At 39.3% G+C, this 12,500-nt stretch overlaps 1 protein-coding gene across 2 annotated transcripts in view; it reads right to left on the bottom strand.

Annotated features, from left to right (window-relative positions):
- LOC137968936 (transmembrane protein 245-like) overlaps positions 1–12,500 on the bottom strand; it is a 30,130-nt gene that overhangs the window by 442 nt on the left and 17,188 nt on the right. Inside the window, exons 10-13 of one of the 2 annotated variants that reach the window (XM_068815402.1) lie at positions 11,097–11,227; positions 5,730–5,830; positions 4,653–4,827; positions 1–1,220 (exon numbers count right to left, since the gene is read on the bottom strand). The exon at positions 1–1,220 is cut by the window's left edge and continues 442 nt beyond it. In XM_068815402.1, the coding sequence (XP_068671503.1) occupies positions 971–1,220; positions 4,653–4,827; positions 5,730–5,830; positions 11,097–11,227 (657 nt within the window). In that variant the 3' untranslated portion in view covers positions 1–970. Of the gene's footprint in view, positions 1,221–4,382; positions 4,520–4,556; positions 4,828–5,729; positions 5,831–11,096; positions 11,228–12,500 lie in introns of those variants that run through there. The other variant, XM_068815403.1, reaches the window with a different exon arrangement.

The following is a 12,500-nucleotide window of genomic DNA, read 5'->3' as shown; positions in this document are numbered from 1 at the left end:
GGGTGTAGTCTGCTTGTGCCCTTGTGCCCCGACCATAGCTTCACTGATCAAAATAATAACCTCTGTAAGATTTGTATCTCTTTTCTCAAAAAATATATTACATTGGTTCTTTGTGTTAATCTAAAGAGCAAAATTACTGCTAACCACTTCATCTTTCCATGCTTAAGGCTTGCAGTCGTCACATAAGAGCATTCTTATTGTCCATTGTCCCATATCAACCCTGGTCTATCATTTCCTCTAAACAACTTCTTCTCTTAACAAGGTGTTCCCTCTAAATAATGGACCAATAATAATAACTGGTATTGACACTTGTTATAACCTGACCTATCATTTGAAAAGAGGGGTTGCCACGTCATGGGGATGGAGAAGGGTGGTCATCATCCCAGCTGTTGTCAGTGCTTTTGGTACGATGTCAAAAAGATAAAGGAACTGAACCAAAGACCTTGGCATAAATAATGATAATAATACTAAAAATAATAATAATGATAATGATAATCATAATAATAACAATCATAATAATAATAATAATAATAATAATAATAATAATAATAACAATAATGATGATGATGGTGATGAATACGATGATGATAACAATAACTACGCTAAGCGGAAGGTGGAGGTTGCAAGCATGTGGAAGCTCCCTGCCTCCAAGGTGAACGTTGTACCAGTTGTGATCGAGGCATTGGGCTCAATTCCATTGAAGCTAAAAAGCTATCTGTATCAACTTGACATTAACTGCAACATCAGTGGTCTCCAGAAATCTGCTTTGCAGGGAACAGCACATATTTTGAGAAAAGTACTTTCTGTCTGAGATCCTTGTTCTGATTTGAAAGTTATAAATAAGAACTCCAGTGATAAATACTGTGCAAAATCAATAACAATAATAATATTAATAAAACAATAACAATAATAATAATAATAATAATAATATAATAATAGTTATTATTGTAATTATTATCATCATCATTATCTAAGTGTCTGTGAGAGCCTGGACTCTTTCTTTGTCATAAGGTAACATGTCATCTATTTTTTCCTGCGAATCAGATGATACATGTATAACTGGAAGTGGTACAGGATTTTGATCACCCAGCATGTTACTGTATACATTACAAGCAACAATCAAACAGCACAACACTATAGGACCAACAATGGCTCCCTCTAGTCCAATGCAATAGATTCCACCAGCAACAGCCAAACCAGTCAGATATGGATGACCCCCACTGCAAAAATAAACAAACATACATAAATGGGCTTTTCTGAAACAACAGTTGCATTGAAATTTTAAGGAAAAGCTAACAATAACAATGCTGGATTTTTTTTATGGCCAGGTCAGATCTTTACCATGTTAATTATTAAATGTGGTGCTTACTTATAAGCAAAGTTAACTTGGAAAGGTCTGCTGGTCAGCAGCTATTGACATTGTGCATGTGCTGTCATTTGCACTTGTGCTTGCCTTTGCTTGGGGTTTACCACCATTTCCTTTCTCTTTTGCCACACTCACCCTCTCCTGAGGGCAAGAATTGGTAAGTATAAGTTCCACTGCGAAGACAGAGTTATGGGTGTTGAGGTTGACCCGTGGCAAGGTTGCCATGGTTACCTCTTGCCAATTCACTAGCTTTGCCAATTGCCTCATGTGCTGTATGGGTACCCTCCATTCATGTATTTACAAGTTATACCTCTGAAGAGGAGTAGATCCACTCAACCTCACTCAAAAAAAGGGACTTTGGGAGTGCCACTGAAAACACTCTTGGACAAAACTTATCGACAGACATGATGCTTACTAGTTTCTTTTGTCTGAAGTGAAACTTCAGACGGATTTCACTTCAGACAAAAAAAGCAGGTTTAAATAAAGGTTATTTAAGCCTTTGACATCCAAACTGGCCGACGCCAAACGATTTTACTTGTCAATGGGGAACCCCTGGGAGTAAAAGGGTTAAGATGATAATTATCTTTTGAGTTAAAAGTTATTTAACCCAGCTCTCTCCTAACACAGTGTTACTTAAGAGGTCAAATAATTCTACATCTACATGTTCAAGCATGCAGCAGAGTCCCCTTGACTAATGGCCATTTCTACTAAAAAGGCCTTCATACGTTAAGCCTTTTTGAAACATTTTGCTGGGGAGAATTGGACACATCACAACATCAGGCTTCTTTTCACAGTTTGTTTCATAGACGTATTGCCACTGGAATGAAACTACATAGCCGTGAGTTATCATGACATTTGGGGCAAATTGACTCCGGGTTACTTGCTGCTCTTGTGTTATGACCGTGTGTGTCTCTATAGTGCTTACAAAATCTGGGCAATTACCGTTTACAATGTTGTGCATCATGCAAAGGTTTTCACTTGTATGAGATAGTCAGTAATGGATTTCGTTATAAGCTTATTAAAAATAAGCATAGGTAATAATTAAATTTTCTGTCAAATTACAATCTTAGAGGGTGCGTTCCTTTGGAGGATTCGAAAAAGGATCACTGATTCAAGATCACTTGCATCATGGTGCATCAAAGGAACCCATGAATCCACTCTGGGAAAGGATTTTTCGGTTCCTTTGATGCACCATGATCCAAGTGATCTTGGATCAGTGATCCTTTTTCAATCATCCCAAAGGAATGCGCCCTAAACTTATTCTGTCACATTTCTGGATTTTTAGATTTATTTGAGGCATTTTCCACAGCCATGAAAAATATTCAAAAACAGCCAGGTTAATATTCATTGATGACAATAATTCCTAGATGCCTTTTACTAAAAAAGACGTTTCAAGAGGGATCTTGAGTGTGTTTAAACATCTGGTACATTGTAGTATAAAGAAGATTAGCCATTTGCTGGTGAAATTATAACTGCAACCAAGAGAGTTACCAGCACAATGTTCTCTAGTATGAACATGACATTAATAGCAAATGGGAAAGAAAAAAAGCCATTTCAGAGTCAACTGTCAAAAGCCAGTGAATAGGAATCACACTAAAATTTGAAAACATCAAAAAACTTCGTCAGTTCATGGTCAAAGAAGAGTTTTACTGGTGTACTTTATTCCACTTTACATCTGAAAACGAGATCACATTCACATTTTGATGTATTTCATTGAAACACGCTAGCTTTGCTTTGAACAAGAATTGGCAAAATATGGTGATGCAACCAAGAAAAGACGAACTTCAAACAAGATCTGCTCCAACACTAAATTATCTTAAGGTGCTTTAAACAAACTTCTGAAAACACAAACTAGTGAAATTTCCCCTAATTTTATGAGAACTCGTTGCAATTACGTGTTTATAACGTAAGGGCGAAAGTTTCTTGCCACTCAGTCAAGGCACATCGAAAAACCGTTGGGCAAATAACTAAAAAATCAATTGTTTGCAGCTCACATTTTAGAGCAAAACAAACAAACCAAAGAATACCGGTACAGATAATTGTTTTTTAATTCCAGTTGAGAATAAGAATTAGAGTTTCATTCCTGAACAAAGGAAGAACCAACCGATTAAACCACTTTTTAAAAATGCGCATCCACTTTAAATGACGCATCTGTAAAAATAACAAATGGTTTAGTGCCCAAGGAAAGAATTTGTGGAGTAACTTCTTCCACTAAGTATGAGCTATCACTGGTATTCTGTTTTGTTTCTGTTCTAGTCATAGGTTCTCCAGGCATCATGTAACCTTATCAGAGCTTCTAAAGATATGCCAAAAATTGCAATAGAGAAAAAAAGCAGCTCTAAACAAAGTAAAAATAAACACAGCTTTAAGTTTATGTCCCTCCAATGCTTAACTTGAATAACTGCGTAGCCACCAGTGTGGACCACAGCTATCATGATAAGTCAAACTGGATTGAAACCAGCAAAAATTGCAGAAAGAAAACATTTTCAAAACGATAAGGTCATGTGATACTGGTCAGCGGATACCTTGTTTTGACAAGTGTCAATTGATCCTAACATGGATGACCAATATCAAAGATGTGTGGCGTAAACTAGCCCGACACTGGTCACACTGGCATACATGGAGGGGTGGAAGTATGGACTTACGTACAGACAGTCGATGATGTCATGGCTATAAAACCAAAATTTCTCGCATTGATGGGTTACCATGTTTTCTTAACAAATTCAATGGTGCTTCGCACGTGCGGAGCTCCGCTAAAAAGTAGAAGCAAGTTTAGTTGTCTGTAGCATAAAATTTCATTTAGTGCCCTGTTGCATTAGAGGATATTTTATTTTTCTTGAAAAGGTTTTTATGTTCAGACAAGAAGTGCATTAATTTTTGAGCATTGTACCTTCACACCTTTTTGTCAAATTCTTCCAAAATTGAAAGATGGCAATTTCTTTCCTCCATACAAAACAATACTCGTTTGCCAGATGTAAATGAACTTTTTTCCCTCTGATTTATGCACAGAAGGGTAGCATGATGAAAAACAGCTGCTAAAACTGATTTCAATTAATTTCTATTATCTAGTTCATATGTGTATAACAATATCTTTCCATACAGAAGTGCAACCAAAACTTCTCATAAAACCTTATATGGCTTTGCAAAACTAATCTCGAAACTTGGTTTCTGATGACACATTGTTACAAACCTGGTTCAACATGGCTCTAAGAGTACAGCTGTAAATATCCTCATCTTTACTTGCAAAGATTGCAGATACCAAAAGTATAGAACAATAAGAACATACCCACTGATTTCACTATAAATCGCAACATCTACAAAGTAGGTTGGCAGTAAATGGCAGACTGCAAGCACAATGGCCAATATTCCATCTCCTTGGACCAGCCAGATTTCAAGCACTGCAGGAGCTGCTGCCCAGTACGTACCGATAAATGGAACAACAGCAGTCACTGCAGCAAAGGCTAAAGAGGAATAATATTAAATCTATGTTAACTAAAAATTGTCATACTGACCTATCAATCAATCAATCAATCCATCAATCCAGCAATGAAGAGGGAGGGGCAAATTTATATAGACTTCAGCAAATATACCTATTTTGTGTCACAGTGACTGTATTTTAAGTTTGACAGAGAGGCTTCCACAAGGTTTTTAGCTAAAGTGGCAGAATGTCATTCTGCAGCACTCAAGAAAACCCCTAACCCATCATCCGTGGCCAAAGATTTTATACTCCAGAAAACAACTTTCTCAGACCACTTGACCAGTGGGCAAGCACCTATGCAATCAATATCATGACAGAATTCCACAGATGTCTGCTGTATTTAATAAGGCAAGTAGTGAAACCCATCAGTTGGCTGTAAAGTTTGCTTGCCCAATGTGCATGCTGGAATTCAAACTTTTTCCTTTAACTGAATCCTGAACTTGGAGATGAAAGGTCATAAACTTGACCCCAGAGTTATCATCGAAAAGTCTTCATGATTAAAAATATCATAATTATTTCAAATCATGGCAAATTTCTGTCCAATCAAGGACCCATGTCATGTGCGAAAAAAAATAATGACCAAAGTTGGCTAAGGAAGAGAAACCAAAACATTCTGGTCTTTTTATTTATTGAGAAAAATATGTTGTTTCCTGAAAAATCTTCATCAAACCTGGGGTGCGTCTAAAAGCTAAATGTTATTTACAATCTAGAAGAAATTAAGCCTTAAGACGAGCCTTGATTACAACTTGAGTATTTCTGTTAGTTCATGATGCATCTTATGACCAACTTGACAAAACTTTGCGTATTGAGAGCTTGATAAGCTTACATTTCCAAGCTGGAGGTGCATCTAATAACCCTATAACTACAGTTACTTTAAAAGAGTACCTGATGGTATGTACACAATGTTGACACCAAATGTGGTATGGGTAAACCATGTGTAGACCCCATAAAAAGTTGCCATCTTAACTGCCGCTCCAAAAACACCCCTGAAATTAAAACAGCGTAAGGTAACAGGGCCATGTCACGGTTGCAAGTAATTTGTTACTTGAAAGGAGACCACATGTAATTCACTGAGTAAGCAAACACTGCAGATTTGTCTTGTCAACAATGCTTCTTTTGTGGGCCCAGATGAAATGTCCATTATCGGCTGGCAAACCACAAGGATTATATTACTTGCATCATAGGTTGTAAGAGACAAGTGTGTGACAGGAGAGATAAAGATTAAAAGATAATTTTTATTACTGTGTTAAGTGTAATTTTGTTCTTTGTTCTTTGACTTCAATTCTTCACACAAAACTTTGACTTTGGGGGAAAATATTCATCAACAGTCTGCTGACAATTACAGTGTAGCTGTCAGTTGGTAACCTTTTGGCCATTGGTCAGTGAACTGTTGGTTATTTACTTATTGATAGCTGAAGGAGAAGAAGTTACATCTCTTCACTGTGCCAGTTAGTAAGGTCAGCAAAGTCAACACCTAAACTGGTTTAATCAACAGGAATATTATCTAACAAGGCAATACAAGATGACGGAGCTAAAACCAGGCCACAGGCAAAACAGGCGTGTGACTTCTTTTTTGCTTTGTTTAGAAAACTAAGCATCAATGTCTGGACATAACTTAACAAAACAAGAAAACAAATGTGTGCAGTTCAGAAGTAGGCTTCAGCAAGTAAACTGATCTGTAAGTATCAACAGTGCTACAGGTCTGTTACATAATCCACGACCTTTGACAGGGTCCTGTGGGTGCGCAAGGATCGGCGTGGCTCGGGGGGTAGCTGAGCTACCAGTGGGGAGGTCCTCGTCATCACCAATGTACTGTTTCACACCGCTCCCTGACGCTTTTTCGTGCACTACTTTCAGCAACTACTCCGAAAACACCCTTGTTGTGTGGGTCGAGTCAGTCCGCAAGAAATTATCAAAGTTGAACCCGTGCAAAGCTAACGGCCCAGACAACATCCCTGGATGGTTGTTAAAGGAAAACGCAGATATTTTAGCCGGTCCGCTATCTGACATCTTGAACTACTCGTACCGTGAAGGATGCCTGCCATCGTCATGGAAGCACACAGATGTAGTCCCCATGCCAAAGCAAAAGCCCGTCCATGATGCAAATAAGATGTCAAAGATGTCTGAAGATTATGTGGTTGACACTTACGTTAAACCTGCTGTGCTGGAGTGGATTGACCCCCAACAATTTGGGGCCGTACCTAAATCTTCTTCTACGCATGCGCTTATTAGTATGTTGCACTCTTGGTTGGAATCGACTGATGGAAATGGGGCTACTACAAGAGCCGTACTATTTGACTTTCCCAAAGCCTTTGAATTCATTGATCATCATGTCCTAGCCCAAAAGCTCTCCTCGTATGATATTCCGGAGTCGATCATGTGCTGGATCTTGGATTTCCTAACCAATAGAACGCAAAGGGTGAAACTGAGTTGTGATTGTCTATCTGAATGGCGTGCTGTACCAGCAGGTGTTCCTCAGGGGACTAAACTCAGCACCTGGTTATTCCTGATTATGATCAATGACCTGAGTGTGGCAAATACGAACATCTGGAAGTATGTAGATGATACTACCCTCGCTGAGTGTGTGGAAAAGAACAGAACCAGCTCGATGCAGTTGCGCATTGACCAATTTGTTACAAAGACACGAGCTGATGGTTTCCAGTTGAATGAATCGAAGTGCAAGGAACTTAGAATATCCTTCACAAAGTCAGAGTGTATTTTAGAGCCTATTACTATCAATAATACAAACATTGAGATTGTTCCATCTGCTAAATTACTGGGTGTTATGACATCGAATGATTTGAAGTGGAATGTGCACATAGAAATGATATGTAAGAAAGTCGCAACGCGTCTCTACTTTCTTAGGCAATTAAAGCGCACGAAAGTGTCAACTAATGACCTTCTGAGCTTCTACACCATTTGCATACGGCCAGTTGCAGAGTATGCATGTCCAGTCTTTCATACCGCTCTACAGCAATACCTCTCCGATCAGTTAGAGGGCCTGCAGAAGCGAGCACTATGCATAATAAGCAATAACGAGTTATCTTATTGACAAGCTTTAGAAGTTTTTAGCATACCTACCTTGTATGCCAGGAGAGAGGCAATTGGTAACTCAATGTTTCAAGACATATGTAATAACAATAATCACAAGCTTCATTCACTCCTTCCGCCACCTTACTCTGGCACTTTGCGTACACGGAAAAATCGCAAGTTCCAAGTCCTGTGTTTTAAAACCAATCGTTTCAGAGACAGTTTTATTGTAAGCCATTGCCGATAACATGCCCTTTTACAACTCATATATATTAAATGATCTGATTTTGAATAATTTTAGCTGTATCTTAATTGTAATTTTGTGTTTAGATAATAATAGCTTTAGTATTGTTAAATTCTTATCAAATAACCTTCTTAACGTATCATTATTTATAGTTACAATTAATTAACGTTTTACATTTGTAAAAATTATCGTAATTCAGCCCTCCGGCTGCAAGGGTAATTTTAATCTATCTATCTATCTATCTATCTATCTCACTGGATGTAGAGGGCTCCATAACCTGATTGAGGACTCTCCTCAACATAACTTTTCGTAAGCTTGAATGCAAGGTTTACTGTCAGTTAAAATGCAGGCCTTGTGTTGTGACTGTATCAGGAATGGCTTGATGTGCTTAGTAGTGACAGCGATCGATAGGGCCTCAACCTCACTAGGCAACCATGTGGACTGGGTGCCATGTAGCTTTGCACTAAAAAAGCTTGCTAGGTGTAACTTGTTGCCTCAGGTGACGTACTATAGGCCTGCTCCAATACTGAGCTTATGGACTACCCAGAGTTGGTCATTGGGTCTGGGTAGCGTTATCGTATGGCTCTTGGAAACTGCACTTTGGACTTGATGGAAGGAGGAGCGAAGCTTATGGGTCCAGTGAACATGCAGGGTCTTGGGAGGTAGACTCTACTCAGGTACAGAGTTCTCTGATGACGGATAGGTGAACCACATTCACTGTGGCGCTGCTGTCTATTGTTATGCAGATACATTGTTGTTCAGGGTGTGCTGTAAACCTTGATTTTAAGCTAACTGGCGTGGCGGCAGTGAACTTCTTTGAAAACTGGCGGCAAAATGTAACTTACAAGTTGTTGTTAAACAATAATTTCGCTATCTTCCTTGCCGATGGTGCCACATGGGAAAAGAGGACAAAGACCAATCCCGTAAGAGGATTCTGTGATGATGGTGATTCACTTCCCACGGGTAGGCGCCAACACAGCACAAAAAAAAAGTGAATTTTTTAGAGCTAATAATTATGCTTGGACAAAGAGCAAATATCATTACTTTCCAGTGATTTCTGAAATACTATAGTCAGGAACTCAACATCCATCAAATTTATGTGGCATACTATTAATTTTGCCTAATGAACATCCAGAGAACCTCTATCAAAGATTAATCATGGCATGGCATAGAGGACATACTCCTAAAGACTAACAGAATTTCCCACCATGGTGTGGTGATGACTGAAGACGAGGAGCTTACACCAACCCTCCAAAATCTCATTAGCCAGTATCAAAAATACCATAATACTCTTTGTTTGTCCCTCCAAAATTCTGCATAAGCATTGTTTTTATTTTCCCTTGGGACTTAGAATGGTCCCAAGAGAAACTGGAAACACACATTTTGATACTGGCTAATTCTGTTAACCATGCTCAGGTTCGTGCATCCTAAGTTACCCAAGCTCGTCAAGAAGTGGTATGGCACGGATCTCCACTTGGGCACTTATAAGCGTCAGTAAAGCCTGAGATATCGCAGGCCCTCTCTTCACTTCTTGATGAGATTCCACCACTGCCACCACGCCAGTTAGTAAGGTCAGCAAACTCAACACCTAAATTGGTTGCAAGCGCTTTAATCAACAGGAACATGATCTAATGAGGCAATAAAAGATGGCAATGCTTAAACCAGTCAACGGGCAAAATAGGCACATGTATAGCATAACCATCTCAGCTCTGCTGACTGGTGCAGGGAGATCCCATCAGCTTATCAAGCAATGCTTTATGACCTTCTAGAAGGCAACCACCAGGAACATTTGGACTGTCTTTACATGTATGTTGCCATGGGAAATGCATTGGCAAGTAAAGTCTTTTGAAAAGATTTATTGGTTGTTGCTTTTGTGTTCAGTTTTAAACTACTCATGAGAACTTGCATCAAATTTTAAGGGGCACGATGCCAGTCTGCCATGGCAGGTAAATGCCTGCCCAGATGGTGATCAAATGCTGCTTTCAGCGGTTTGATGGATCTGATCCACTGCTCCCCTGAAATTATTAGTTTGTAGTCTCTATTGTCAATATCTTCAGCTCTGCTATCACAGCTGTTGCACTTGCTGTGTTTAGCAGCCACTATTAGTCCACATTAATCTTGATCTCTTTAACCCACCAAATCAACCTGGATGAAAAATTGTCCCATACCCTTCTCTTATTGAAGGACTGGATTCTTTAAATACCACAAAATTACTTCTCATCATGGGAAACTAGTGTTGTGAGATGGAACCTACAGTTTTTCATTACAATCAGAGAAGACTGGGAAGTATAATCTTTTGCAGACATCAACACAAAAGAAAGGAACTTTTAAGGAACTTTATTTAAGTGTCTAGTCGTTCTAGAGCTGGAGCACTAATTGGGGACACTGTAAACTGAAATTTTTGAGGAGAGGGGAAACTGGAGTACCAGAGAAAACCTCTCAAAGCAGAGTAGAGAACCAATAAAGTCAACCCACATATGACGCCGAGTTTGGGAATTGAATCCGGGCCACATCGGTGGAAGGTGAGTGCCCTTACCACTGCGCCATCCCTGCACCCCCAAAGGCAGGATATTTCACTGAAGACCTTCAGCGTTGTTCCAGCAAGGACTTGAACTCCAAATTTTCCACACTGTAGTCTAGTCTGTGTGCACAGGATTGCAGAGTAACGAGATGCATACAGTTTATGGAGAACAATACAAGGTTCCCCTTTAAGTCTAAATTAATGTCAATTACATGTTACCGAATTATTATTCATAACAAAAGACTAATGAATAGAGCAGATTGATGATGATAATAACCATGAACATCACAAGCTTACGTGTACATACCTTGAACAAGTCCACCGCTAATAAAATCAAATTAAAGCACATGGAATCAAAATTATAATAATTATTGATACTGGTGGGCAAAAACTCTCTGAGAAGAGTACAAACCCAACAAACTCAACCCACACCAGCTGGTTTACTCAGTATACAAACCTGATAGCCCCATAAGCAGAATCACTAAAGCCAGATGTCCCAGTCGCTGTTACTTTACTAAACCACTCAACAGGCTTGTACTGTTCCCCAGATATACTTAACAAGTAGAACAACGCTGTAACAAATATAATCTGAAAGAAATAAGTAAAACGTCACGTGCATGAGCTTTAAGCCTGAGAAAACACTCTTCATGAGAATTCATTATATAAAGAATTGTATTGAGGCCCTGCTTGTGTTTTCCTGTACGCTAATATCTTCCCCTCACATTTTGAACCCTTATTCTGACTCCTGAGGGACAAACTTTTTGTGGAAAGTTTTTGAAGCTGTTCAAAAAACTTGCAGCATGTGTTATACCAAGTCTAGAAACACTTGGCTATGCCTCATGTTTTCAAACCCATCAAGTCCAGTCCAAGGTTCCAAGATGGTAAACTTAGCACAGTGTGCGTTGAAGGGGAAAAACTTGCGGTTAATTGGTGTCCAAAGTAATACTCTTGCCCTAGCCGGCCCGCTCTGGTTGCCAAAAATTCTAAATGAAAGTTCTTCAAGCACAAATGTGCGGGTTCAGGTGAAACGATTCCTCCTTGGAAACTTGGATTGGACTTGACACCTACTGGATTTTGAACTAAGCTTATCAAACATGACCTTTGGTGGGGAGCAGGGGCGGCACAGTGGTAAGAGCACTCGCCTTGCACCAATATGGCCCGGGTTCGATTCCCTGCAGACTCTGCATCAAATGTGGGTTGACTTTGTTGGTTCTTTTCTCTGCGCCAAGAGGTTTTTCTCCTGGTACTCTGGTTTTCCCCTCTCCACAAAAACCAATACTTGATCTGATTTGATTTGAGTTAACTTCGTTAGTGTCCTCAATTAGTGCTCTAGTGCTACATCTACTGACACTTAAAGTTCCTATCATGTATTATAATGCTGTAAAGAAAGGTTCGATAATTCTGAGTCGCATGTTTTCTGTTTGATGCTTGTGTAAACAAAAGGTTTTGTGGTTGGTTGAAGGCAAAATCTCGCCGATTAAATGATGTTGTCAGTTAATACCTTATTAAGTAAGAATTGTGAAAGAGCAAAATTGAAAAACTTACAGAATCAAGTCTCACTGTGAACACAGACGCAACTTTCACTTGAGGAGCAACGTTGAAAAGTTAGTCACAATGCCACCAAGGTCCAGTCATTTTTACATAGCCAGTCCAACGAAATTTGCTCAAGGCAGGATGACATCAAACCTCAGCCCTCAAGCAACCGTAAGAATAGTACGATTGTGTTTTTCCTTCATCAAAACACAATTACCGTAAACACCCGCAGATAAGCCGCACCTTTTCCCAAAAAATCGTCGCTGGAAATCAGGGGTACAATACAATATGTGGTGCGGCTTATATGCAGGAACATTTGCAAAAGGCT

Source organism: Montipora foliosa, chromosome 8 (genome assembly GCF_036669935.1).
Source record: "Montipora foliosa isolate CH-2021 chromosome 8, ASM3666993v2, whole genome shotgun sequence".
NCBI lineage: Eukaryota > Metazoa > Cnidaria > Anthozoa > Scleractinia > Acroporidae > Montipora > Montipora foliosa.
Note: the sequence above shows the minus strand (reverse complement) of the source record. Positions and strands in the feature narration are given on the sequence as shown.